General features: G+C 48.9%; 1 protein-coding gene and 1 long non-coding RNA gene across 13 annotated transcripts in view; one reads left to right on the forward strand and one right to left on the reverse strand.

Annotated features, from left to right (window-relative positions):
* CABLES1 (Cdk5 and Abl enzyme substrate 1) overlaps nucleotides 1–8,150 on the reverse strand; it is a 105,560-nt gene extending 97,410 nt beyond the window's left edge. Inside the window, exon 1 of the mRNA XM_067699532.1 lies at nucleotides 7,165–8,150. Within this exon, the coding sequence (XP_067555633.1) occupies nucleotides 7,165–8,042 (878 nt within the window). The 5' untranslated portion in view covers nucleotides 8,043–8,150. The remainder of the gene's footprint in view (nucleotides 1–7,164) is intronic.
* LOC137203415 (uncharacterized) overlaps nucleotides 6,855–24,960 on the forward strand; it is a 685,692-nt gene continuing 667,586 nt past the window's right edge. For 9 of the 12 annotated variants that reach the window (XR_010933088.1, XR_010933087.1, XR_010933092.1 and 6 more), the window contains exons 1-2: nucleotides 7,663–7,797; nucleotides 8,911–9,107. This is a non-coding gene — a long non-coding RNA (uncharacterized lncRNA). Of the gene's footprint in view, nucleotides 7,134–7,662; nucleotides 7,798–8,240; nucleotides 8,364–8,555; nucleotides 8,624–8,910; nucleotides 9,108–24,960 lie in introns of those variants that run through there. The other 3 variants (XR_010933093.1, XR_010933096.1, XR_010933094.1) reach the window with 3 other exon arrangements.

Raw genomic sequence — 24,960 nt, forward strand, 5'->3', positions numbered from 1 at the left:
TCCCTGGGGAGAGGGAGAAGCTGTGAGCGTGGGGTGGGGTTGGTGGGTGGGTGGGTGGATGATGCGGAAGAAACATGCAGGGAGGAAGGTTCATTGCTGCAGGACTGCGGAAGGAGGTGGTAGGTTGGCTACTTTACCAAATAAAAGTGCGGGAGTGACTGCTGGGTGAAAATAAAAGACCTAGAAAGTTGAGGTGAGGGGCAGCCTCAGGCCTGTCTCCAGCAAGTCCCCCAACCAGTGAGGGGCCAGGGCAGGTGCACACAGACCCAGGGAAGTAAGGAAGTCCCCCCGGGAGGGCGTGCTCAGTACCATACCCAGGGCGGGGAGTCGGGGCGGGGGGGGGGCACGCGGGTGATTCTGCAGGGTGATAGGTCCAAAAGGGAGGAAGGGCGTCTGGTGGGGACCCTTCCCATGGAGAAGGCTGTGGGTGCCAGAACCCAGGTGTCCTTTGCAAAGCCAGCACAGCATGGAGATGACAGGCGTGCAGGGGAGCAGAGAGGGTGCCACGGTGGCAGGAGAGCCACACATGAAATACAAGGAATTTAAAACTGCTCAGATCGGGTGTGGGCCTCAGAAAGGCCCCTCTGTTGGCCGGGGAGAAGGGCTGGCGGGTCCAAACAGAAGCCAGGAGCCTCCAGGAGACAAGGACAGGGAGGGACCAAGGCGACCAGCCCACATCTCTGGAGACAGAGCCCTGTGCAGGGGGGCAGAGGTCTCACGCGTTTCTGTAAGGAATCAGAATGAATAGCTCAGGCTCTGCAGGCCACGTGGTCTCTGCCGCAACTACGCCACTCTGCTCTTGTGGCACAAGGGCCCCCAAAGACCATACAGAGATGAACAAGCGTGGCTGTGTCCTAGAAAATCTCGTTTATAAACAGACCATGGGCCATAGTCTGCCAACCCCTGGGCTGGGGAAGCCGTGATGCTGAGAAAATAGAGAGGGTCCGAAGAAAGGAAACACGTCCAGGAGGGAGGTGGTATTATTATTCCCATTTCATGGATGAGAACCTCATCCCAGAGTAAGTGGCAGAACTAGGGCCACAAACCCCATTCCTGGGGGTGCCAGGCTCCTGTTCCTCTTCCGCCTCCCTGTGAAAGATGGAAGGCACAGAAAGCACAGGTGCACTGAAGAGATAACAAAGGTGACAGGAATTTAGGTGTGGTCGAGAAGGGTGGGGGGCGGTGCAGGCAGGCCCTGGGCAAGACAGGATCGCTGTAGTCAGGGAATCCTGTCCGCCCTGGGCTGTCCCCTGGGCTCTCACGCACAGAGGTCCTCCCTGAAGGACAGAGAGGCAGACACCTACATAAGGAAACCGCAGGGCTAGCACTGCCCTTCGAGGTCACGTACACCACCTTCACCCCAGTTCCGCTGAAGCCAGTTGAACAAGCATTTATGAGCCTGGCTCAAACCACAGTGGAGCAGAGACAAGCGGGTTATAGGGCCCAGGCCCTGGAGCCAGAATGCCTGTGTTCAAACCCAGCTCCCACGGACAGCCTGAGGGATCCTGGGCCAGTAACTTAACCTGTCTGTGCTTCAGACTAGGGGCGATATAGGGGTGCTGTCCAAAGGCTGTTATAAATGTGAACTCGCCTGACCTCCATAGGGTGCTTGGAACGACACCTGGGACATGGGAGTTAAATAAAAACACTGACTGCATCAAGGCACGGAGCCAGGTCCCACGGTGGGGAGCGTGAAGCGTCCCTGCCCTGGTGAGGGCTCCAACAGCAGGCTCACCTCTAACCAAGCTCTCATCACCGGAAAAATCGGCCCATTTACCTGCATCTCCCAACACACACAGGGACCACGCTGGTGTATGTACCTCCCATAACTGACAGGGGCGCTCCATAATCGATATTCATGATGTTCATGCTTGTTGAATAAATCAGACAAGGCATTAGGTCCCCAAACTAGAATTTCCTCCGCGACATACCTGACAGATATCAGAGCACGTAGGGTCACCCTCTACTCACTCTGTGACCTTGGATTCCTGCCCCTCCGTGCTGCTGGGGGCTGAAATCAACATCTACAAAAGCACTTTGTAAACCTGAAGGCCCTTTAAAGGCAACAGAGGTGGGGACCACAGATCACTTCCGAGGCAGGAGTGGTGGCCCTGGCTTCCAGCCTGGATGGCCGCCGGGGGCCGGCAGGCCAGTTGCGACACCTCCCCAGCCAGAGGGAGCACAGCTGAACATGTCTTTTAAAGTTCTCCCTTACACCCGGGGAAACCCATTCCTTCATTCATTAGTGCACGTCCTGCCAGCTGGAGCCTCCCAGGATACACGTAGTTCCACCTCTGCATCTGACACTGAGGTTCAGTTACCCACTCATCCCCAGGCGCAAGGGCAAGGGCACCCAGGGCACTAGGCTGGAAGAACACAGCACTCAACTGTCCCAGTGCTTTCATCCCAGAAGGAAACGGAGAGGCTGGGGTGGGGGGGTGGTGAAGCGACTTGCCCGAGGTTACCAGCCAGTGCAGGGGCAGGTCCAGAGCCCAGGGGGGCAGGGTACCGGCTGGGCATTCCTGATCGACATCGTGTCACCTCACCCGGCCTCACCTACTGCTCCTTCCCAGTGTGTTCAAAGGCCACCTGCCCTTGGCCTTCTCCCTACCTAACAACTCTCCTTCCTGGGGAAAAGTGTCCAGCAGGCGGAGCTCCCCAGCCCGGCTACAGGGACACACTGCAAAGCCAGGCTGTGGCTTCCCTCACCCTTCCTGGAGGGCAAAGGGTCACACTTGAATTCACTGCCCTCGCTGGGCACTTGCCAGCAGCGGGCAGGCTTCCGATGCATTTCCCCTGCTGAGTTCACCCACGACATGACAACTCGGTGACTGCAAGGAAGGGGGCAGCGGGCGAGCCTCGGGCTCTCGCCTCAGGCCCTGGCAGGAGCTGTGGGTGAGCATCCTGACCAGGGCGTGGCCTGGCCCGGGACTGCAGTTTTGGCTTCCACAATGCATGCTGCTGGAAAGATGGCTCAACGATAACTTGGGTTGGCTTACCGCAGAGGAGGTCAAAGTCCTTTCCTGACTTCTAAAATCCAGAAGGGTCAGGTGGCTTCCAGCTGGAACACAGTGTGGTGACTTGCCTGAAGTCACAAAGCAGGGAGGTGACAAAGTGGGGAGAGAAGTCCATCCCCCCGCTCTTGCTCTTGGCGGCGATCCCATATTGAGCTCACGTTTTTCTTTTCAGTAAAGAGGACACCACAGACCCAGCACCAGTCCAGGTCTCACCCCAGGAGGGGCCCTGCAGAGGGAGGGCTGGTTAGAAGCTCCAGAGCAGTCAGGTGTGAGCCTGAGCTCTGCCCCAAGGGGCAAGTGACCTCGAGCAGGTTACTTAATCTCTCTGAGCCCTGGTTTCCTGGTCCTTAGAGTAGGAACAATCATAATACCAGTAAAGTCTTTTTCAAGGTGCGGCCCATTTGCCTCCCAGGAAGCTAGTTAACTATGCAGACTTGGGACCCCCAGACCCGCAGGATCAGAATCTGCCTTTTCTCAAGATCCCCAGGTGACTCTAAGCTCATTTACATACATAATACATACAGCACTTAGCACCCGCACAGTCGCACAGTCGCCTCCCCGCCACCCGCCCAACCCCGATAGTAAATGTAAGCTCAGTCTGCACTTGAAAGGGTCTGGAACACAGGCCGGGGCTCTCCGGAAGGGCTGACTTACTGCCCAAGGCCGTGCACCACGATTCGAACCCCAGGCTTGGGACTCTTCTGCACCACACGCTCTCTTTCCACTGAAGACCCGAGTCTCCACAAGGCACACGCTAACACGGGTGTTCTAAGAAGCAAAACCCTCACGTTTTAAATTAATCCCCTGGTCCCCGTGGGCCCCTCTCATCAGGGCCGATGGTGCACGTCTGTTCACCTGGGCTCCATTCTGCAATTCAGGAGCTCTACGAAGTGGAGTAACCCGCTGCCAGCTGCTACCTGAGGTGAAATTTTTAAAGTGAAAGAAAGCCTTAAAACACACCGTATACATGTACACTCCCCTTCACCTATTAACACCTTCCTCGGGCAGAGAACACAACAGAATGTCAAGCTAGAAGGCATCCTTTTGGTTTCCCAGCTCTGACACCTAGCCATAGAGGAAACCCCAGCACAAACTCCAGGCAGGCCCGGAGCCCCATGCACGAGGTCCGTGGTCCTAAGTTCGCTATACACTTCCGTGGAGACTGGTTAAGTAGCAAGGCTGAACGTGAGGACTAGGAAAGGGAGTACAGAATCATACCAGCACGACTGGCCTGCTGTATCCCGGACAAACATTTACAGCCAACAGCTCCAAAATTCTCCTGGGGCCTACTGCACGCAAGGCACAGTGATACCGCGCAGTGGCGGAGGAAAGACACCAGGCTGGGATCTCAAAGGTCCTGGCCAACACCTGAGAAAGAATCTACACACAGGGTGGCTGTGAGGATTCACTGGGATAAATGTTAACTATCCAGCCGAGAGCACAGAGATGGAGTCATCAATCCATGGCCACATCTGCGCCAAGGTCTGGGCACAGAAATTTTCCTGTCATATTTCAAGATCTGGAAGTACAAGTAATAATTGTGATTAGTTTTACAAGTGTCCAGATGGAAGCAGCAAAAAAGAAAGGGTTTCAAGATTTCAGATCAGGAGATTCTGATTTTTATATACCCATACCAAACCGGGTATATGAAATCCCAAATTCATGAAAAAAAAAAAAGGCAGATTTCAATGAACTACGGCAGTGCTTTCCAAACTTTCACTTGTATGTGAATCATCTGGGGATCTTGTTAAAATGCAAATTTGCGCTCAAATAGTCCAGAGTAGGGCCTGAGGGTTTGCATTTGTAAGAGCTCTGAAGGTCCAAGAACTCACTTTTGAGCAGGAAGGTTGTTTGGAATTCTTTAAATTGCAAGCAACAAATCCAAGGAAAGCATAATATGATTTAAAAACAACACCGCAGGAGAACATCTGTGAAGTAGTATATGGAACCACCAGGCTAGGAGAACTTCTTAAAGGGAGGCATACCGGGAAAACAAATGACATTCTTTAAGTTGGCCTGGGCCTTATTCAAATGAGTCTGTACTCCACATCACAATTCGTCTAGGCAGGTGAAAGTACTCTCTAGTGATCACAAAAGCACCACACTTCTGACAAAATTCTTGCAAGCAGGTCAGTGTAGGAAACAAAGTATCCTAGGAGATTCCAAGTTCCTGGCCACTCCATGAGTAGTGGCCATGCTAGCTCTTCACGGCCTTTCTTAAATCTCTGTTTTACCCATTTACTTCCTCTCTGCACATTAAATTTGACACTATTTCTGTTGACAGATGTAATTTTTTAAATGCCCGTCAAGTTGCTGGATATGGATAATTCCGAAGTAGTAAGATGAATGTGGCTGTCAGGTTAAGGAAGCATCTTATACTGACTAATCATCTTAATGCGTGTGTTGGGGGGGAGATCAATAAAACACCCAAGGGGTTCATATTTATAGGTTCAGAGATTAAATCTGGCTGTTTTTTGGATCAGAAATATCAACACACAAGATCCTCCGTGTCCTCTGAAATGAGATTCTTGGAGACAAAGTGTGAAGTTATTTCGTTTCTAGATGTTTTGAGCATGGGAACACATCTGTCTACTACGAGACACAGGGCAATCTTGCACACTGGCTTAGAATAACATGTATGTTTATTACAACTCCTGTCCTGACCCGCTGGACAAGCTGGGCTCACGCTCAAACTATACAGTCATTAAGAGACAGTGCGTGATGTCAAGCTGCCCAGAAACTGCTGAGTCCAAACCACTCACCCAGAACGGAAGGGATTCCCCTCCCCTCCTGTGCACTGGCCCAATAACGGGGAGAGGCGTGCTCTGACAAGAAATGCCAGGCCCAGGCTGTCACCTGTGCCCAGCGTCACTAATCATCCGTGCAGTCACAAAGCTATTCGACCGCTCCACACCCCTGCCCGCAGCCCATGTGCGCTCAGCTAGGATGCTACAAACCAAGCAGGGTCATGATTTCACCACTTGGGAAGAAACAGACTCAGAACAAAATTCTGCAGGAGCCTGCCTTGTTCTCTCCCATCTGTCCACTGCGGGAGGAAGTTAAGTTTTCCAACAGGCCACCTTCTTACTTAGGCCAGAAAAAGCCTAAGTGTTCAGATGAGCATTACAGGAGAGAGGCTGTAACAGGAAAGGTTCCCCCTTCTCACCTTGAGGCCTGCAACATGTTGGCAAGGTCCCATTCCAGAAGGGGAAACTGAAGCCCCAGGAAGTTAAAATAACTGAGCCACAAGGAGCCTAAGAGGCCTTCCTAAGTAACAAGCCTCCCAGGGAACAGGTCTGCACTTCCTTGGGGCTCCCCACTCCTGTTCTCTCCCAACCTCCAGTCCCACTGCCTGATGCAGACCTAGCTCCCCGACTGTCCCTGGAACATAAGTGACAAGCTCTAGCCATTTCCTGAATAAGCAAGTGTCCAACATTTCACGGTTTTGCTAAGATGCTTGATACCCGCAGATGACTTAAGCAAGCGAACACAACCACCTTTCCACTAATTTCAGCAAATTCACCTTGGAACGGAAAAAAGGATCCTCAAGCCCTATTTTCTCCCTGTCCCCCACCACCAAGGCCTGGTTCAAGGGAACATAAGGACTTCCCTTTTCTTAGAAAAGCAAAAGGAAAACGCCAAGTTCTCCTGGGACACTGGAATACTTCGAGCGCAGGCAGAACTTCTCAGGAGGGATTCACGGCGTGTCTGCGACAAGTTCGGCTCACACGCGCCGCTTAGCCGCCGGCCGGACCCACGGCTCAACTCTGCGCCCCGCCTAGTCTTGCCTGGCGCAAGGAGAGTGCTTCTCCGGGTCCGGACCGGGTTTCTGGAAGCTCGTGATCTCCTCCTTGCAGTGGGAGGTTTTGGTGCCGCTTTTCAGTGGGCTCCCGCAAGCCCTAACTCGGGACCCACTGCATGAGCATGGTGCTTCTGCTCTGTGAGTGCCGGGCTCGTGCACACACGTGTGAACACACACACGCTCCCTAGAGACTTTCTCTCTTCCGCGTGCCCTCGTGGTTTGGAATTCGCGCCAGAAGCCCAGAGATCCGGCAGGGCGCGGGAATTGGGAGCGACCGAGTCCCGCAGCAGAGAGCGGGCCGGGAGGGACGCGAGGTAAGGCGCGCGTGGCGTCCTGGATACTCACCGGGACCTCTGCAGCTGCTCGAAGGCGCTGGTGCTGACCCCCTGGCCCGGCTGCTCCAGGGAACAGTAGTTCTGCGAGGTCTGCCTGGAGAAGGCGATCGGCAGGATTCCCTGAGTGAAAGAGTTGAGGCGGCCACGACTACCGCTCCCACTCCCGGGGGTCCCGGAGCCCAAGAAGGCGGCCGCCGGCACGTGCACGCTGGTAAAGGCATCGTCTTCCTCCAACTCCTCCTGCCCGGCGCCCCCGGGCCCGTCGGGCAGCTGCGGCTGAACGCAGGCGGCGAGAGGCGCGGGCCGGGGCGGCTGCAATTGCTCCCCCGATGCCCGGCCCGCGCCCAGGGGGCTCGCGAACCCTCGGGCCGCCCCAGGGCCGAGCACGGTCGCGTGGCCGCCGGGGACCAGGGGCGGCAGCGGCGAGGGCGGCGGATGGCAGGGGCCCGATCCAGCTGCCAACGCCGCCGCCGTGCCCGCCGCGGCGAGCGCGCCGCAACCGCCCCGCTCGGCGGCGGCGAGCAGGCTGAGCCGCGTCCTCGCGCCGCAGGCGCTGCCTGCGCCCGGCTTGGCCGCACCGCTCTCCTCGCCGCCGGCCCACTCCTCGTCCTGCAGCGGCGGCCGTCCGTCCAGCGAGATGTTGGTGAGGAAGGAGAGGGCAGCCTGGCGGCGCCGCGGGTCCATGCGCGTCTTCCTGGGGGGCTCGGGCGGCGGCAGCGGCGGCTGCGGCGGCGGCGGCTGGGCCGGCGCGGCGGCCGCGGGCTGAGGCTGCTGCTGTGGCGGCTGCTGCAATCTTCTGGTGCCCGCGGCGACGGTGCCGGCGCTGCTGCTGCTGCTGCGGACGGCCTTGCCGGCGGTGGCGGCCGTGGTGGCGGCAGTCGCCGCCATTGTGTCCGTCTGCGGCGATATTTCCGCGATGCCCCGAGAAGCGAGCGGCGCCCGAGTGCTAAGCGGCGGGCGCGAGCGCCGGTGACCCGGGCTGGGCAGGGCGCGGGGCGCGGGCGGCGTGCGCGGCGGCCCGGCCCCCCAGCGGGCGGGCCATGCTTGCCCCTCGGTGCTCGGGCGGGGGGCGCTGCCGCTCCGGCCCACGCGCGCGGCTCGCTGGCTCGCTGGCCGTCTGCCCGCCCGCCAGCAGCCTGGGGGTTCGGTCCCGGGCCCTCTCAGACCCCGCGGTCTCCGACTCTCGGGCCCCGGTGTCCGTATTTATAGGTGCGCGCGCCCCGCGCTCGCGCTCCGAAGCGCTCTTTGCAAAAACACTGTATCACGTGTGGGGAATGAAACCTGGGAGGAAAACAAAGCCGCAGGCGGCAGCCGCGGAGGCCGGCGGCCGGAGGCGGGGGGCCGGAGGAGGAGGAGGAGGAGGAGGAAGGGAAAGCCAAGCGGGTGGCGGGGCGAGGGACCGGCCGGGCGGTCCAGGTAGTCCGAGCCGACTGCGTGGAGAGTTGGTGGCTCCCAGGGCGCGCGCCCAGGTGAGGGAGGTAGCACGTTTCCTCGTAGCGCTTGGACTGGGAATTGGGGGCGCGAGCAGAACCCCATGAGTCACGGCGTGAAAATGTGGTCCCGGGAGAGTTGTGGGTCTGCGGGACAATTAATTGGAGCGACGCGGAGATTTGGCCCGCGAGCTTGTTAACTGGATCCCGCGCTGCTGTTGGGCCCGGAAAAATACATCCTTATTAATAGTTACACACTCCTTATGTGGACAGTCCCACCATAAAGCTGTCGCTAACCGTTGAGTTTGTGTCTCATTCATTCGCAGACTGAGGATGCAGCCCCTGATTTAAATGCATACCCGAGGGTGCGTAAGAACCCAGGAGCGAACATCAAACGTGTGGCCAGACTAATTGACACATCTCCATTTGATGGTGCTGTCACTTTTCATCTCTTTCTTAGCAAAGGCCAACATAAATTTTTACTTCGACCCAGAAACGTGCTCCGTTTTCCATGAAGAACAAGGTAAGCTAAGATGGCCTCACAACCTTTTCCCCTTGTCACCTTGCAAATTTTTGTGGGTTATGATCTCTTTTCCTCCCATATAAACTGGGAACAAAATGCACAGCTACTTTCTGTCATTTATTTCGTAAACATCCGTCTGGCACCTGCAATGTCTTATGTAAAGATGAGTACCTGTCCAAGCTGCAGCTCTGGATCTGCGAGGGGTGGCAGAATTCTGTACCCCAACCTCACGCCCAACAAACGCCTGTCCTGGGGGGGTTGGAGTGGGGGGTGGTTACCATGAGCCATCCGAAAACGCCTGCAGATTTCCCAGTGCGGTTCAGGTGACTTACCAAGTGCAGTAGGAACAATTGTCACACTGACTTGAGTTCTGTGACATCTAAGAAACCCTCTACACTTTCCTGAGGGAGAAGAAATGTGTTTAAGATCAAGGGATTAATTTAATTAAAGGTTTAAATTTAGCCTTGGAGCTAATGGGTAACTGTACATTGAAATTCCACTCCATTTCAAGTTCAAGAAAGTAAATTGAGTAATGTAGAGCAAATACACCCTTCCAGAGACATGCAACCAGCCTGGAGGATGAGATATGGGTGAGTTCGGGTTACAGTGGTTTAGGACAAACATGGCACATGGCCCTTTACATGAACAATTGTTCATTTTTTATGTTATGCCATTTTTAGGCCTTTTGAGAAAGTGGAACCCAGTGTCTATATTTAGAGCAGCCTTACTGCAGCCAAGCGACCAGTGCTGTGTAATTTCATTAGGATTTTAATTACTCTCTTCAACCAACGACTTGAAACTTCCAAGTTACTTTATTACAACTAACTTAATTTACTTGACCACTGGTCTGGTTGTGCTGACAGGCAGTGTTTAAAAAAAACAACTCTGCACATGTAAAAGAAAAAACTATTTTTATCAAAAAAGTGATACATGTTTATAGCAGAACATTTAAAGAATAAGGTAAGCAAAGAGAAGTAGGAAAAATATAAAGCTTCACTAACAATCGCATCTCCTATGGAAATTTTGATTTCTGTCCTGTGTATATTTTTAAACAAAAGTTAAAGGGGGCTGTTTGTGTCTTGCGATCTTTGCTTGCTGTGTTGCGATCATCCTTCCTTTTAGAATATTCTTCTATAGCATCATTTTAATGACTGCACGGTGTTCAGTTTGATGGAGAAACTATAATTATTAAGCCTGTGCCCTACATTGAACATTTAGGTTGTTTCCTCTTATGCTGTTATAAAGAGTGATGATGACATCCTTTGTTTTGCTAAATCTTGCTACCATCCAATATTATTTTCTTAGGTTAAATGGATTTGGGGGCAAAGGACATACCATATTTTTAAGGCTTTCTATCCAGAAAAGTTGTTCCAGTTGGTTTCCTCACTCTTGCCAGCGTTGGGTATTAAAATTTTTTCATCAATATTTATTTCTTTGCCCATTTAAGCTATTGTAAGGGTCAAATATGCAAACTAATTTCAACTATTTATTAAAACATCAAACAAGAATTAGTATCGATTTAACCTCCAAACCGCTCCTGTGATCTTCTTACGGGGATCAGGAGAGATACAATTTACAGTTCACCTACTATGTTCTAGCCACAGAAGATTTCTAATCCTGATGACTACTCTGCAGTGCTGGGGTGAGGGGAGATTATCATCATTAGTTTACAGATGAGGCTCAGAAAAATAAAATGATTTGCCCAAGGTCACTAGCTCTTAAAGTGGCTGGGCCAGGGGCTTCCCTGGTGGCGCAGTGGTTAAGAAGCCACCTGCCAATGCAGGGGACACGGGATCGAGCCCTGGTCCGGGAAGATCCCACATGCTGCGGTGCAACTAAGCCGGTGCGCCACAACTACTGAGCCTGCGCTCTAGAACCCGCGAGCCCTGACTACTGGGCCGGCAGACTTAGAACTGGTGCTCCACAACAAGAGAAGCCACCGCAGTGAGAAGCCTGCGCACCGCAACGAAGAGTAGCCCCCCCTCGCCGCAACTAGAGGAAACCCACACACAGCAACGAAGACCCAACGCAGCCAAAAATAAATAAATAAATAAATTTATATTAAAAAAAAATAGTGGCTGGGCCGGTATGCAAATCTTACTCCAAGACCCATACATATTCTTGCGCCCTCTGCTGGTGAGGATGTTTTATGGGGGGCTGTCTCCACATTTAATCTCATATTCATAATTAAGAGTCAACTATAATGGAAATAAAACAAGCTTTGGAGGAAGGGGATCTGGGTTTCAAGAGTAAGTTTCTTAACCTCTCCAAGCCAGTTTCGTCTGGGTTATTCTGAGGTACAAATGAGGTTGCTTGAGAAGCATTTTATAAACTTTAAAGTACTTTTTATAATGTTTGTTACTATACCATCCTAATCTACTTACTCCCTGAATTTTTCCAAATTCACTTATTTTTCACCTATTTATACATGGATCAAGTATTACTGAGCAACTTCTATGTGCACAGCACCATCTTGCTACAAAAGGGATAAAAAGAAGTGTAACCTTTTAGCCCTTGTGCCCTTGACACTGAAAGTAGTGAAAACCAAAAGCTCAGGACACATTTCAGTAAAATGGTAAGGCAGACTCTGATTAAGTGATCAAGGGAGCAATCTGACTGGGACGCTCTATACATATTATCATAGTGTGAAAAAGGAGCTTTTCATTTGAGGGGAGGCCTCAAGCAAGAGCCAGGATTTAAGCTGACCTGGGAAATGAAGGAAGGAAGAAGTTCAGTTCGCGAAGAGGAAATTCTGCAAATTCCTCATGGATTGCAAGCTTAGAAGTATAATTCTTACTAAACCAGTTGCCAAGGTTTGATTTTTTTCCATTTCTTTTCATATTGCTCCATTCCAAGCACCCATTCTGAAAACTGTAATTGCATGCACAAACTGTTTTGACTGACATACATGGGAGTCAATTAAAAAAAGAAAAAAGAACCTGCAAGTAATCACTGATCCTTTAAAAAAAATAATTACGCAGACCAAGAAGTCTGAAAATTAGCTTAGAGGAAACAGTGGATATCAGTCACATCAGAAGCCATCTGACATAAGTGGCAATAACAAGGGGTTCTGATGCCAGCTTAGGCCCTTACAAGCTTATGACCTTTGGGGCCTCCTGCTTGGGAAAATTACAAAATTTTTGCGTTTGTTGCCTCGTCTGTAAAGGTAGGTTTAGTGTAATATTTTACCTTGCAGAGTTGTGAGGATTAGTGACAGCATGATGATGTAACTAGCAGAGTATCTTTAGGTAGCTATTATTAGAAAAATGCAAAATATAGAAGGTGCTCCTAACAAAGGCCAGGATGTTTTCGGTTCTAGGTTTTTGTAGTTTTCACTACTGTCAGGCAGGTAGGGCCATGAGAAGCTTCAGATGTCAGCTCCAGTTCAGAACAGATTATTGTATTGCATGTTCCCTAAAAGTGCAGGCTGTTGCCTGCTTTTTATAGGCATAAAATATAGGCATAGTGCCGATGAGAAACCTGCTACTTTCCTTAATCAAATGAAAGTTAGATTTTCCAAGACTAGAAATGGAGAATATCCAAGAGACAGTCGTTAACACCCCAGCTGTTCTCCCTGAAATTCACCTTCCCGTTGGGACTCTTAATCATCATTTCTGTTATCCTGGGAGAAGGGGAGGGAAATCGATGGGGGGGGGATATTGTTTCCCCCTTTACAGTTTGGCATAGATACCTTAATTTCCCTACTTAATTCTCCAGGACATCTGAGACTCGATACAACATTTAAATGTGACTTGACTAGAAGCTCAGGGATATTTAACGAAGAAATAAACTCAATGAGTAAGACAGCCACATAGAGCAACTTACAGAATATGACTTCCTTAGAGTCCTCATCTCAATATTTCCTAAATGCTAATCCCATGCTCGGTTCTGGCTTATGTTCTGTGAGTAGCAATGATCCTACCCTGGAGCCCTCAAGCTAATGGCAGAAAAAGGCATGGAAATATTTTCACCAAAATATATCAGGTATTTTTAAAAGAGAGAGAGAGAGCTATATGCACAGGGGTCAACCAACCCCTGGCATACCTCCTAGAGTAGGGGCTATTTCAACTTTTGCCCCCTAGCACCAGCCATCTAGGACACTCTCCTCTCCCTACACAGGAGAAGGTGCCCAGAGGAAATGGCATTCCTGCTACTAGCCATGATCCCATCCTCCAAGTCTCCTTTTCCTGTCTGAGGACCTGCCCATCCCTCAGTAACTGGCACCAGCAGCCCCTGACATTGTTAAGTCATCCGCCCAAACAGGATCGTTCTGTCTCCAGACCCCTCACACTACGTGGAGGAAAGAGGAAGAAGGACGTTTGGCCACAGTACCTGCCTAGCGTAATGGAGGGCCTTCAGAATTTTATAACTTGTATGAGAAGCTGAGAAAAGGAGGCAATAGAAGATGTCCATTGGACTGTATGAACAGTCATGTAAGTGTGTGTTACTAATTTTTCAAGGACAACAGCTCAGGGCAAGAATAGATTTTGATAGCTGTCAGTCTGGGGAGACAAGTGCCAGTAACCCTTTGTCACTGTCACAGTGTCTTTAGTGTGTAGATCCCCACAACAGTGGTGGAAATGCATTTACTCTTCTGATCCACCAAAATTCTCCCTTGGATCCAGCCTAGCCAATTGTGAAGGAGGAGGGATAGCCATTCATATTAAGTGGCCCATTCCACTAGCCCTCTGCCAGAGGGGTGCAGCCAATGGGCCCAGGTTCGGGTTTTCAGATTCCGAGCTCTCCCACTAACCTGTGACTGCTGGACCTCGGCTTCTTCATCTCAAGGCTGGAGCAAATCCTGTTCACCTCGCATGGTTACTGCACAGATGAGAACCAAGGCATGTGTAGAACACCTCCCGCTGTCTAACACATAGTGGGTGCTCGTGAATGGTGGCTGATGCTAGTATATGAGCGACCCCAGAGAGGCACGCCAGACTGGTGAGCAGGGGATGTCCCGTTCCACTGCCCAAGGCGTTAACTGCCCTGGAAGAAACGTGGCGTCAAAACTGTGTTAAGAAAAATACATTTCAGGGCTTCCCTGGTGGAGCAATGGTTAAGAATCCGCCTACCAATGCAGGGGACATGGGTTCGAGCCCTGGTCCGGGAAGATCCCACATGCCGCAGAGCAACTAAGCCCGTGTGCCACAACTACTGAAGCCTGCATGCCTAGAGCCCGTGCTCCTCAACAAGAGAAGCCACCGCAAGGAGAAGCCTGCGCACCGCAACGAGGAGTAGCCCCTGCTCACCGCAGCTAGAGAAAGCCCGCGAGCAGCAATGAAGACCCAACGCAACCAAAAATAAATAAATAAATTTATAATAAATAAATAAGTAAATAAATATACTGGGTTTAAAAAAAAAAGAATACATTTCAGATGCTACCCTGAGATGGCCTCAGTCTTCCAAAAGGGGATTGTTCATGCCCATAATGCCACCCAAAATCCAATTGCAGAATTTTTATGATATTGGCATTTTAAAGAAAAATCAATGAATTTTCTTCATTGTGTTACTTTTATACTTCAATTGTAGCAAACTCTTGATTTTCTCTGAAATTAACCTGGTTTTATTTCTTTTGAAATTATACTGATACGCATGAATAAGCATCTCACGTACAAAGAAGAAAGCACTTCTTATGTAATTATGTAATTTCCTGAACATGCAAATTACATATGGCGCCGGCTTCCAGATGAAAGCTCCTCTAGACTGTGCACAAATCGACAGGCCTAGAAGGCTCTATGTCTCCCAGTATAAAAATGTTATTTTATAGTGTTTGCGTTTGTTAGGTCACTCTCACACCAGAGTGGGATGAATGTGGCCAGATTCTGGGGGAAACATCACCACTTTGCCTGCCACTGGGAAGCTTAGCTGAGCTAATTAGTGGTCTGTGGTAACCTTCACTGATAGATGGGCAAACCACATGAAGAGACAGCCCAGAGAAACTGAAATGCAAATGCCTACCAATCACTTGAATACAAGGATAAATAAGAGTGATGGACACTCTTATATTGCTGGTGTAGACTGGAACAACCTTTCTGGAAAGTCATTTGGCAAATGTATCAAGAGCCTTAAAAAGTTCACGCCTGAGGGCTTCCCTGGTGGCGCGGTGGTTGGGAGTCCGCCTGCCGATGCAGGGGGCGCGGGTTCATGCCCCGGTCCGGGAAGATCTCACATGCCGTGGAGCGGCTGGCCCGTGAGCCATGGCCGCTGAGCCTGCGCGTCCGGAGCCTGTGCTCCGCAGCGGGAGAGGCCACAACGGTGAGAGGCCCGCGTACCGCGAAAAAAAAAAGTTCACGCCTGAGAGCGTGGGCTTGGGAGTCACACTGGCCGGGTTAAATTTTGGTCACACTCTCATGGTTTTGAGCACATTGAGCACGTTACCCTTTGTGCTTCAGTTTTCTCACCTGTGAAATGGGAATGATAATCTACCTTTTGTAGCATTACTGTGAGGATTCAGTGCAGTAACATTGCAGTTAATGCTTGGTACGTGGCAAACACTCATGAAATGTAGTTACTGCAGTCATCCTAAGGAGCTATTGAGGAACAAGGTCAAACACTTATGCGCAAAAATATTCATCGTAGCATTGTTTAAAATAAAGGAAAGTTGAAAAAAGAAACCCTAAATGTGGAGCAATGGAAAAACTAAGTAAATTATGGTTTACTCTAACAATGGGATATTGTGCTTCTATTTTAAAAAAAATTATGTTTACCAAGCTTTCTTCATGACATGAAAAATGTGTTTTGAAACAATGCTAACCAAATAAAATAGAGTAGAAACTAGATAGGTCACAATATCTCAACTTTGTGAAAAAACTGAATGGAATTGTTGTTTTAAATACTGATATGTGCCTAAAGCGTACATGTGGCCAGAGGGTTAAGTCACTGGCTAGGATAGTAGGATTATGGGGATTTTTATTGGCTTCTTTTTGTTTATGCAAGTAGAAATAAGTGTGTGCTGGTCATTATAGAAACCGCTTCCCAATGAATATTTTTTAAAATATTTTTTAAATACATAGAAATAAAGCTTGGAAGAAACTATGTCCAAATGTCAAATGGTGGAATTATTGGGGAACATTTTTCAATTTCTTTAGGGATATTAGGAAGCAACTAGCTTTCTCTGCCCCTGATGAGTAGGAGGTGGCTAGGCAGAGAGAAGGAGATGCCTCTAGTAAGGAAATCAAGTATGAATGAAGGTGCAAAGACAGGATAAGAAAGGAAAGGACTTTTTGGAAGTGGCTGGCAATGACTAGACGTCCCAGAACAGCTACATTAAAAGGACTGTAGCAGTGAATAATGGGAAATAACACCAAAAAAACAGTATGTAGGGCCAGAACCATGAGGAGCCCTGAATCTGAAGGAAGGAATTTGAACCTATGGGCACTAGAGAGCCATAGGTGATTTTTATTTTTTATTTTTTTTAAGTTTCATCTGGTTTGTTTGTTTGTTTTTGGCTGCTCAACTCAGCATGTGGGATCTCAGTTCCCAGACCAGAGATCAAACCCATGCCCCCTGCGGTGGAAGCGTGGAGTCTTAACCACTGGACCGCCAGGGAAGTCCCCATAGATGATTTTTCAACAATAAGTGACACATGTGTCGAAAGCCAAACTGAAGGAGTATTAATTTGGCAAAGGTGCACATGGGGTTGAACAGAGAGTCTTAAGATCGGAGAGGGTTTTCTTCATTCTTCCATTTATGTATTTATTCATTCAGCGTGCATTGAGCTCCTGCTTTATGCCACGCTCTCTGCAAGGCACCCAGTAAGGCAAGATCCCAGGCCTCAAAGAGTTAACAGTCTGCTGTGAAAATTGGAGAAAGAGAGCAAAGGACACAAGGGTCAGTTCCCTTTTATGAGCAAGCCCTGAAATGGTCATTTCTACCTTCTAGTTTGAATTCTCACCAAAGCCCCGCTATTTATCCTATGTGACCTATGAAGAAACAGAGGCTCAAAAAAGTTAAGCATGGGGTCGTGCTTCTGGTCACACAACTGATCCCTGGATAATTCCTTCTGTAATATCTTAGGGTAGAGGTCTGTGTCACAGGGAGAGGCTGAATCCTAGGTGGTCAGAGAGGCCCCACAGTGAAGGTGATATTTGAACTTGGACTCTAGTGCACATGTGAGATAGGGCATTTCAGGCCATGCACAGGCATGGGGTCAGTAATGTTAGGACTCCATTACAACCATTTGGGCCCGAGGCGGTAACACTTGGAATTGGCAGTGAGAATGGAAAAGAATGGTCAAGGGCATGAGGCACTGAGGAGAAACTGGCTTCCAGATTTCCAACCTGGGGTGCAGCTGTAATTCCTGAAAGAACCAACAGTACCCGGGGGAGGGGAGAACAGATGAGAGGGTCAGACGCTGGCTACGTTCTGGCATGAGTTCCTGGTCTACACCATCACACAGGGGCCCAGGGGAAAGTAAGGAGTAAGAAGGTCTCATTTTTCTAAATAACACCTTAATCAGGTGGAAAGAGAAGTAGGCTTTGTGTTTGTACTGTCACAACCCTCCAGTCTGGTTACAGATGGGCTCACATGGTGGATGGCTGAGCACTCTGGTCTCTGGAGCCCCTACACTGGCCATAACTACACATTCCATTTGCCCTCTGAGACACAATTCAGAGCTGACACAGCATCCTGGCCCCCTTTTGTGATGTACGCGAGAGAAGCTGTTGGAAACAAACCATTCCAGGACTGGGCTCATTTCAGCCATTTTCTAGGATCCTTTTGATGGTAGGTGACAGAAACCCAGGTGAAAGCAGCTTAAGGAGAATTTATCTAAAGATATAGGAAGGTCTCAAGGAACACAGAAACAGGAATAGAGCTGGAGCCCGGGCACACAGAGAACCATGGATGTGGGCCTGCCTCTTCTTGCCGCCTAACTTTCTCTGGTACCTGGTTCAGACTCCATCATGTCCCTCCGCAGATTCTGTTCCTCTAGTCCACTGGGCAAGAAATGTGGCCTCTGACAGTTTACAACCTTTATAACCTACAGAGCCTGGACCCTCCGGGTTTCCATTTCAAATTTACAAAGAAAGACTGAAAGCACAGCTTGTGTGGAGCTGGCCTTGGACTTCTCAACTGACAGGCATTCACTCCCAGAGGCAGATGGATGGTGTGTGGGCCGTAACATCTCTAGGTCTAATTTCCTTGCTTGGGAAATGGAGATACACTCTCTACCTTGGAGGTTACTACTGTGAAGAGTAGAGGATAAAAAGACATTGGTGATATTCAGACTTCCCACCAAGTGCTCCTAAAGGCAAAAAAAGAGGAGACTGGGACTGCCCTGGCGGTCCAGTGGGTAAGACTCCACGCTTCCACTGCAGGGGGCGCGGGTTTGATCCCTGGTGGGGGAACTGAGAGCCCACATGCCGTGCGGTGCAGCCAAAAAATAAAAAATAATAATAAATAAATAAATAAAAAGGATACTGATAGCCTGAGGGGTCTCTTGGTGAAGCTGGAAGCAGGACATTGATTTGAGGTCTTGTTTTTAGCATAAAAATGTGTTGGCTATGGGAATTTAGCATATGATAAAACTGACATCTCAAATTAGTAAAGATAAGATAAATTATTTAGTGATGTCGGGATTGACTGGGTTGCCAGCTGGGGAAGAAAAAAGATCCCTCACAGTCTACAGCATATTAAATTCCCGATGGAAGAAAGATTTAAATGGAAAAAATGAAATCGTAAAAGTAGTTAGGAAAAGTGCGAAAGACCTTAGCAAAAGAACTCAGAACATGTCCTCGTGGTCTGCCTCGTTCAACACTGCAACTCCATCTCCTAAAGCAGCGCTTGGTACAGAGACAGGACTTAATAAACTTTTCGTGGAAAGAATTAATGAGAGAATATTTCTTTTTTTTTTTTTTTTGCGGTACGCGGGCCTCTCACTGTTGTGGCCTCTCCCGTTGCGGAGCACAGGCTCCGGACGCGCAGGCTCAGCGGCCATGGCTCACGGGCCCAGCCGCTCCGCGGCATGTGGGATCTTCCCGGACCGGGGCACGAACCCACGTCCCCTGCATCGGCAGACGGACTCTCAACCACTGTGCCACCAGGGAAGCCCGAGAGAATATTTCTTAAATCACCTCAGATAGGGGAGAAGCTTTTCTAAAGATCATCTAAAACCCAGGAGCTATAAAAGCAAAGGTAAACTTAGCTACCATATATATGTATAAAACAAATGAGGTGAGGGGGGAGCGGAGGGAACCAAACTAATCAAAAGACAAACATACTGGAGGGAAATATTTGCAATTCACATAGCAAAAGGGACCCTTCCTTTCTTTGATAAGAAAAAAAAGCCAACAATCCAGTAGAAACATGGAGAAATGATATGAAGAAACAGTTCCCAGAAGAAGAAATACAAATGTTTTTGAACATTAAAAAAAAAAAGAAGAAAAGAAAAGAAAGATACTCAACCCCCTTCATAATTTAATAAAAGCAAATAAAAACTCTAATGAGATACAAGTCTTCACCCATCAGACTGGCTAAGGTCAGAAAGTTTAAGAACACTGTGTTGTCTGTTGTGCATTGGCTAAAGGATCAGGAAACAGATACTCTGATGTAGTGTAGATTGGGAGCACTCTTCAGAGGACAAGTGGACGGTGCAATATGCCCTGTGACCTACTTCCAGGAATCTCTCCTACAGATATACTAACACATGTACAAATGAAGACTATTCAGGGTTATATTTGTTGTAGTGTTGTTTGCAGTAGGAAGATACTGGAAATAATCATCACAGAGCCGGTGAACAAATTCTGGCCCATCCATACAATGAAAAACTGTGCAGCTGTTGAAAGAATGAAATAAGTCTCTATGATTTATGAAAAGGTCTCCAAGATGTAGTGTTATCTGAAAACAGCAAGATGCAGGGCAGTGTGTATTTTATGCTCATTATACTAAACAGCAACAACAACCCACAGACATGGGTACTTACTTGGACTGTGTATAGATGATTTCTTGGAGGATTCCCAAGAATCTGGGCATAGTGGTTGCCTCCTGGGAGTGAAGCTGGGTGGTTGGAGAACAGAGGGGTAAATTTTCATTCTAAACTTTTTTATACTTTTCAAATTTTGCTTTATGAAGATGTATTACCTCTTCAAATAATAAATTAAGAACGTGTGTTAATTTAGCATTCTGCTCCGTGCTATTATAGATCCACTATTGATTAATGTAGAAATCATGTTTTACATTACTTACCTCACACTAATTAACTCTCCCTCCCAAATCTTTGAGTGAAATTAAAATTCTAGAAAGATGCAGCACATTTATCCTGGGACTTTGTCTGCTGGGCACACCAACAAGTGGCCCCTTTCTGAAGAGAACAGAACTTTGCAGAGTGTTTGGCACATTAAGTAGCTGCCCTACAAAAGGGAGTTCCTGTCTCTGCAGGAACGGAACTGTTCTGGGAGAGGGGCTGGAGGGAACCTCCGCTCCCCTGGCAAGGACAAGAGGCTGGTGAGTGTCTTGTGCCCTGCTCAGGACCTTGGGAGACCTGGAAATCCAAGGTCATATAGGGTCCACATTCTTCAGCCTAGCCCAGTCCCTGGCACACAGTAAGCACCCAAAAAAGTATGTTCTGGAATGAATGAACATACCGAGAGTTAACGGGAATCTCGCCTGAGGGAGTGACAAATGCCACTGGGAAACTGGGGAAGTCCCATAAATAGATGACATTTAACCTGGGGCTTTATCTTTTCCATTTTTTATTTTTTTGGCCATGCCATGGGGCATGTGGGATCCTAGTTCCCCCACCAGGGATTGAACTGGTGCCCCCTGCATTGGAAGCACGGAGCCTTAACCACTGGACTGTCAGGGAAGTCCCTAACCCGGGGCTTTAAGAAGGAATCCCTCGGGCTTCCCTGGTGGCGCAGTGGTTGAGAGTCCGCCTGCCGATGCAGGGGACACGGGTTCGTGCCCCGGTCCGGGAAGATCCCACATGCCACAGAGCAGCTGGGCCCGTGAGCCATGGCCGCTGGGCCTGCGCGTCCGGAGCCGGTGCTCCGCAAGGGGAAAGGCCACAACAGTGAAAGGCCCGCGTACGGCAAAAAAAAAAAAAAAAAGAAGGAATCCCTCACCTGGAGGACAAGGGGGATAAAGCAGGATTTCAGGCAGAGAGAACAGCTTACCTTTGGGCATAAGAGTAGAGGGATTGGAGCTCACAAAACACCTATCTGCCCTGCTTGGAGCAGCCGTCAGATGTTGTCAGTTACCATGGGGGCATCACGTGTGTTGGCGGCTGTCTGACAAAGTGAATTGGGAAAGGTCCAGAAGCTGACAGACAGGAAAGAGAGTAACCAGGCCCCATTCACTTGAAGCCAGAGGAGGCTTTGGGAAGGGAGGCCCTCAGGTGGACCCTCACACACCCCTCCAGAGACTGACTGTGAGATGCTCGCAGCCTATCAGATCCAGCGCCTCGTTCTTAAACCACCCCCTTCATTGTATTCTTGCTCAGTGAGAGACACGAAACAGAGGGCCACGATCGCTTATCCAGAATCCAAAACGCTTCGAAAATCCTAAATCGGTTTTTAAAATTTTGTCAACAAAACCTGCCCTGAGCTGATCTGAAGCTACACGTAGACGTAATTCATTGCACTCTTATGTGTCCGTATATACGTTTTGCTGTAGAAATATGTGTGATTGATGACAGGATGCTGTTCTAGACCCCGCTGAAGGGTTATATAACATATTGTAGGTGCACCACACTACTTTTAGTACTTAAAATCTGGAGAATTCTGAATTCTGAAACACATCTGGCCCCCAAGAGGTTTGCATCAGGATTTGTGGTCTAACATAATCGACCAACACAAAAAATGTTTAAAAATAAAAGTAATATAATGTCCTGGGTGTAAAAGAAGAAATAAAAGAATAGAAGTGTATAAAAACAGAAGATGTATTTCAACACGTAAATGCTGGGGCAGGACTACATCAGAAGACGGGGGTGGGGGGCGGCAGTGAGTGGCGACATAGACCCCTCCTGTGGAGGGGGCTTGCCTCTAAAGTGGACTTTGAATGTGGCAATTCAAATAAAATTGATAAAGTTATATATATTTTTTGCAACTCAAATGCTAGGAGTCCTTTTTGGATAAGCGGTCTGAGGTGATCTCTAAAAATGGTTCACTATTCACTTGACCCAGAAAACCCCACAGAATCATGCCAATCAAGAGGCTCAGATCTTCGTGTTCACTTTAAGAGCACTCGTGAGACTGCCCAGGCCATTCAGGGTATGCATATCTGAAAAGCCACCACGTATCTGAAGGATGTGACTTTACAGAAGCAATGTGTGCCAGTCTGTGTTTACAATGGTGGAGTTGGTAGGTGTGCCCAGGCCAAAGAGCGGGGCTGGACACAGGGTCAGTAGCCCAAAAACAGTGCTGAACTTTTACTGCACATGCTCAAAAATGCAGAGAGTAATGCTGAACTTAAGGGCTTAGATGTAGATTCTCTGGTCATTAAGCATATCCAGGTGAGCAAAGCACCCAAGATGCCACGCAGGACTTACAGAGCTCATGGTCAGATCAACCCATACAGGAACTCTCCCTGCCACACTAAGATGATCCTTCCTGAAAAACAACAGATGATTCCTAAACCCGAAGAGGAGGTTGCACAGAAGACAAAGATATCCCAGAAGAAACTGAAGAAACAGAAACTTATGGCCCAGGAATAAATGCTGCAAAAAAAAAGCAAATAAAAGTAAAAGCAAAAAAAAAAAAAAAAACCTACTAGGAGTGGCATTGCCATGATTTTCCAAAATGGTGAACAACTCTCGGGGAAGTTCCAATATAAAAAAAAAATACAGTCTCCCTCAATCTACTCAATAGTTGCATTCCTGGAAAATCTGGTGCGTATAAAAACCATGCAGAATTACTTTGTGTTCATTTGCAAAACGTAATTAGGTTTTAGGCCCAGATGATTATAATGAGGTTTTTTGCTTACAAGATACGTTTTAATGAGACGTTTGGAAGTGATTCACGATGCAGGACAACTCTTTGTTGTGGGTGACTGCCTCACACATGGCAGGGCGCCTCTTGTCCCTGGCTCCACATGTTAAATGTCAGTAGTGTCCCCCAGACAGATGGTTATGACAACCAGAAATGCTCCTCACATTTCCAAAAATCTTAGGGTGGTAAGCTCAGGAGGGAACACAGCTCACCCCTAGCCGCCCTCAGAACCACCGAGTGGAGAAGTCGGCAGGGGTTGGCGGGTGCGCCAGTGGAGTCCCAGGGCACGCTCCGTCCAGGTGGGGAATCCTGCAGTGAAGTCTGGACTGAGCAGTTTGGATTTGAAGAACCTTGTTTTCCCCAGAATCTAAGGCTCAGGGAAACACACTGGCATTGGGTGTGCCAGCGTGGAGCTGTGACTCTCCAATTGGCCAACCTGTGGGATGTTTTGGCCTTGTGCATCGCTTTCCCCTGCCAGTGAGGTGGTGCCTTCTCCAGTGGGTGATGGGCCGCCTGGTACTTGGCTGGTCTGCTCAGGTTGGGGCGTGTCAGGCAGCCCATGGCGGTGCGCCTTCCTTTAAGACTCATTCTCCAAGTCTCTATGTATCTTAGTGGTTAGCAGTTAAACACAGCAGCATATTCACGATAGCCAAAAGGTGGAGGCAACCTAAGTGTCCTTCCATGGGTGCAGGGACAAAAAAAATTGTGTTACATACATACAATGGAATATTATTCAGCCTTAGAAAGGAAGGAAGCTCTGGCACATGCTACAACATGGATGAAACTTGAAGACATCATGCTAAGTGAAATAAGCCAGACACAAAAAGAAAGATACTGTCTGATTCCACTCTCTAGAGAAGTCAAATTCAGAGACAGAAAGTGGAATGGTGGTTGCCAGGGGCTGGGGAGAGGGGGGATGGGGAGTTATTGTTGAATGGGGACAGTTTCAGTTTTGCAAGATGAAGAGCGTTCTAGAGATGGATGATGGTGGTGCTGCACAACAGTGTGAATGCACGTAATGCCACTGGACTAAAGTTAAAAACGGTCAAGATGGTAGATTTTACGTTACGTGTGTTTTAGCGCAAATAAAATTTTAAAAGCTAATAAAGAGGGAAGGTGCTGATGGAAAGACTACGAATCAAGTGTGGGCTCTGCTGTTTACCAGGCTGCTGTGCATCTTGGCCAGGTTAACCTGTCTGAATCTTAGTCTTCCCATCTGTGAAACGGGGATAATGATGTACTAGGGGTGGGGGGAATTACGAGGGTCACTAACTCGTGTTTGTAAGCCACAGGGCACGCTGTCTGCACTCAGGAAGTGTGGCTGTTATCGTGCAGGTGGATTTCACTTATTCACTGCTCCAGAAAGCAGTCTTTCCCCTCAGACACTCTCGTAGAAGCATTTGGGGCATTTAGCCTAATAGCAAGGTCATACGGACACTAACAAAGCAGAAGGACTGGGGACCCAGGACGGTGCGTGTATCAGCTTCCTGGGTCTTCCTGCCTGGGGGTCAGCTTCCTCTCCGCCCACAGGGAAGCATTCTCAACTGTACTTTAGGCAACTTCACTGTATCTAGACAAAGGCCTTCTTAACTGACCCTCCCTCCCAGAGGGACACTTCTCCGTAAGTGGAAAACCTCCAGCATTCCCCTTTAGACTCTTAGGGAGAGTTGATCATTGTTGACAGCAACAAGCATTCATTTTCTTTTGTTTTGATTAAATAATAATTTGATTGGAAAATGCTTCCTGGTGCAGTAATCAATGACCGGCTGGAGCTGCTAACGCTAGAGGTAAAGCAAAAGGCACCTAACTCAGCTAGCATTAGCTACCAGGAAATGTTAGACCTGGAGGGTAATCCCTGCTGGTACAAACTCTGAAATGGGGAGGGAGCAGAAGAGAAAAAAAAAAAAAAAAAAACCTAAGCAATTTCT

This window comes from Pseudorca crassidens, chromosome 12 (genome assembly GCF_039906515.1).
Source record: "Pseudorca crassidens isolate mPseCra1 chromosome 12, mPseCra1.hap1, whole genome shotgun sequence".
Lineage (NCBI taxonomy): Eukaryota > Metazoa > Chordata > Mammalia > Artiodactyla > Delphinidae > Pseudorca > Pseudorca crassidens.